The sequence below is a fragment of the Charadrius vociferus genome, unplaced genomic scaffold (genome assembly GCF_000708025.1).
Source record: "Charadrius vociferus isolate BGI_N301 unplaced genomic scaffold, ASM70802v2 scaffold636, whole genome shotgun sequence".
NCBI lineage: Eukaryota > Metazoa > Chordata > Aves > Charadriiformes > Charadriidae > Charadrius > Charadrius vociferus.
Genome location: NW_009649189.1, coordinates 860,422 through 864,087, shown reverse-complemented (window position 1 = coordinate 864,087; position 3,666 = coordinate 860,422). Strand labels below are relative to the sequence as shown.

The following is a 3,666-nucleotide window of genomic DNA, read 5'->3' as shown; positions in this document are numbered from 1 at the left end:
GAGGGGGTGGGGGTGGGGGGAAGAGGAATTCCTCACTGCAAAGTAATTTGGGGGAGGAAAACTTGTGAAAACAAGATGTTTCGACATTGTCAGAAGGAGAAGTGTGTTGCTGGTCAGGAATGTCTTTTCCATGTCTGCAAATGCGTGAGTTATAATGAAAGACATTTGTAAAAGGGGGGGAAAAAAGAAACAAACAAACAAAAAAAATCCCAACACTGAAAACCCAACCCAAATGACTGCAAGGCCAAAGTGCTGCCTGTTGCCCCCGGAGGGTCAGGGAGCAGCGGGTAGGACCCCCCCTCCTGCTCCCCAAAGAGCCCCAGCTTGCATGAAGCCACTGGACATCACCGGGGCAGAGAGCAATGCCCGGGCTCGGCTACGCCATGGCGTGGGCTGGTGCTTTGCTGTCACGAGTGGGACCTGCTCCTGAGTGCCTGCAGGTACCCCAAACTCTTGCGTGGGCTGCACACACACACCCCCCCTCCATTCCCCCAAAATCACAGGCAACCCCAGGGCTGGAGCAAACCCTTCTCTGGCAGCTCTGCCCAGGGGGGGCGAGGGGGCTGGCACGGGGTCGGGGGGTCCCAGCAAGCCCCCGGGGAATGAGGGTACTCTATCCCAGTGTACGAGGGGTAGTGCTGAGCCAGAGATGGGTGATGGGGATTTGGGAGCCGGGTGCAGGGGTCTCGGGTACCAGCAACACCACGCCGCCCCACTGCGCTCACCTCACCCTCTGGTCTCTGCTACAGGTGTCCGCTTCCCCGGCGTAGGGGTGCTGCCCGGAGTGCCCACCGGTGCTGGAGTCAAGCCGAAAGTTCCAGGTAGGTCCCTTCGATGCCCTGGGGACACCGGGGTGGAGGGAGGGTCCAGGGCTGGCTCCAGCTCTGCCCACGTCCCCATCCTGCTGGGGCTGGCTCCAGCCCATCCTGTGGGGTCGCAGCCCTATAGGGCATGTGGGCGAGTGAAGCCCACCTCCGGCTGAGCCCACACAGACTAGTTGGGACCCCGAGGACAAGCCCTGAGGCTCACACGGTGCCTTTGTGTTTCTGTCTAGGAGCAGGAGCCTTCGCAGGAATCCCCGGTGAGTGTTCCGTCTCTCTCGCCCATCCTTCTCTTCCTTCCCAAGCCTGTTCCTCACAGCCATGGCCTCCCCATGCCAGAAGATGCCTCAGGGCTTCCCACGCCGCCCACTCTCCTCTCTCGGGGTGCCCTGGGGCGCTCCCCCCTCGCAAGGACTGGTGGCAGCCTGGGCGCGGGCTCCAGGTGAGAGTCTGCTGTTGGCTTTGCAGGACTGGGAGGTTTTGGAGGTCAGCAGCCCGGTGTCCCTCTGGGGTATCCCATCAAAGCTCCTAAGCTCCCAGGTAAGCTGCCACAGCTAGCGGGGCTGGGGGTGAAGGACCCCCGGCAGTGCCAGGAGAAGGACCCGCCGTTCCCCAGGGCCGAGCCGCGATGCCCCCTCCGGGTCCCCCGGACCTGGCAGTGCTGGTGCTGGCCCTGGCACAGGAGGAGCAGAGCAAGGGGCACTGGGCAGGTGAGTCCAGCAACAGCCCTGCCTACCGCAGCCCTGTGGGCAGCTGCCTGGATGATGATGCTGGTCTTGAGCCCAGCCCATGAGGATGATGCTGTGCCTCTCTCCAGATGTTGTAAGGTAGGAAAGGGCATGTTCTGGGGACATGCTTTGGGCCAGGCCACCCCAGGCTGTCCCTGCCAGCTCCTCCTGGCAGAAGGCACAGCCCTTGTAGGGACCGTCTGCTTTCTGTAGCTCCTGCGTCGCGCCAGGCATCACTGAGCAGTCACCTGGGCCAAATTGTCCCAGCTCGAGGAGCTCTAGCAGAGGTCACCAAGAGCAGGCAGGCGGTGGGGATGGAGCTCCAGGCAGGTCTCCCTCCCCACTGCCCGCCCAGACGAGGCTCAGCACCCGGCCAGGGAAGCCTGGGGGTGCTCAGCACCCCTTTCCCAGGCTGGGCTGTTCCAGGGAGCTCCATCTCCCAGCCCTGTGCCGGCTGCCGCCTCTCCAGCTGGCTGTGCCCACGCAGGGACAGTGGCCGGACGGGTAGTGCCAGGCAGCCAGTACAGAGTGCTCCCCTCCAAGGGCTGCTGGTTTGCTGGTCCCAAGAGCATCCCCGGGGAGGACTCACATCCCTGGGGTGTTGGGTAGTGAGGAGATCCATGGACATTTTCCCACTCAATAAAACAAGTTGCTGCAGGCAGGAAAACCTTGGCGGGGGGAGACCACCCCTGGGGAGCAGATCCCACCCCGGCACGGGCGCCAGCCCCAGCAGCTCTGCCGGCTTCCCCCCACCGGGGCCCGTCGCCGCAAACGGCGGCAGAAATACTTGGCCCGCTCTGGCTTCCTCCCGCGGAGGCAGAGTTACGCTCGTTAGGGCGACTCAGCCCCGCCGCCGTCGGATACCGTCTGGCCTCCCGGCCGCAGCCTGGCCCCACACCGCCTTTCATGGGGTGCCCGGTGTGGAGAGCAAAGCGCCGGCGCATGGCGCGGCCATGCCTGGCTCCATCCCACGGCAGCCCCGCCAGTGGCCGGCAGCCCGGACGGGATGCTGCTGCCGGCTGACCCACTTTACGGGGAGCCTTCGTGAAATAAATCAGGGGAGGACACCCATCCCCTTGGCCAGGGAGCCCCGTCAGTGCATCACACATCTTGCGGGGACCGGCAGGACAGTGGTGGTGTCCCCAGCTGCGGGGTGCTGCCTGGCACCCCTGTCCTTCCCAGGGAGGTGGGGGATGCTGGTTTGTCACCTGCTTGGGGCTGGCAGTGTGGGGACACACTGGGCTGGCTGTCAAGGCTCTCGCTTTGATGCTCTGGATGGACCCGGGGGCTGCCACACATCCCGGCATCCCCTGCGCTGTGTCCCAGCTGCAGTAGGTCCGGGTTGAGAGGGGACAAGGGGACAGCGGGGAAAATAACATTTTCAGTGAAAAGTGTCCTTTTTGGATGATTTGCTCCAAATGCCCTAGTGAGCTCCTGCTCCGTGCTGTCCCTGCTCAGGAGGTGGCCCCACGGCCACCCTGCTCACTGGGGGCTCAGCCTGAAGCTGTGGCCGAAATCGGGGTCCCACCTGATGCTATAGGGATGGGGACTGTTCCCCAGTGCCCGGCTGCACTGGGATGGCATTGGTCTGGCTCTCCATGCCAGCCAGTGTACCCATTGGCCCTGACCTCCACCAGTGGTGCTCATGGCATCCCCGCGCTGGCACAGGATGGGTGCACACAGCCCTGGGTGGGGGCTGCTCTCGCATCCAGCCAGGGGTGGTGGGCAGCTGGGCTTGGACCTGGCAAAACCCTCAGAGACCCAAGGGCTTGGGCTCTTGGACCTTGGAGTCACCACCACGTGTATCACCCAGGGCTGGGCCCTTCCACAGCTTTGGGGTGAGCGAGGTGCTGATGGGATGCCCCAGGATGGGCATGGGGGGGTCCCCCAAGGTGGGGGATACCCAGTGCAGGTCATGGCTGTTGCAGCCTGGAAAGCCTCTGTGTTCCAGCAACGCTTGCGCTGGCGTGGGACGCGATGGGACAGCCTGGCAGGGTGGAGGGAAATCTGGTCCCCACATGCTGGCTGGCGGGAGGGGACAGTATCCCGCGCTCGAGGAGATGCTTTGCCATGAGCAATCCCGTCCTGGCTGCAGGCCGCCACATACCCCCCCTCGC

At 64.0% G+C, this 3,666-nt stretch overlaps 1 protein-coding gene across 1 annotated transcript in view; it reads left to right on the top strand.

Moving 5' to 3' along the window:
* Nucleotides 1-1,449: 1,449 nt before the first annotated feature.
* Nucleotides 1,450-3,666, top strand: part of ELN (elastin) — an 11,081-nt gene continuing 8,864 nt past the window's right edge. Inside the window, 1 exon segment of the mRNA XM_009888872.1 lies at nucleotides 1,450-1,531. Within this exon segment, the coding sequence (XP_009887174.1) occupies nucleotides 1,450-1,531 (82 nt within the window).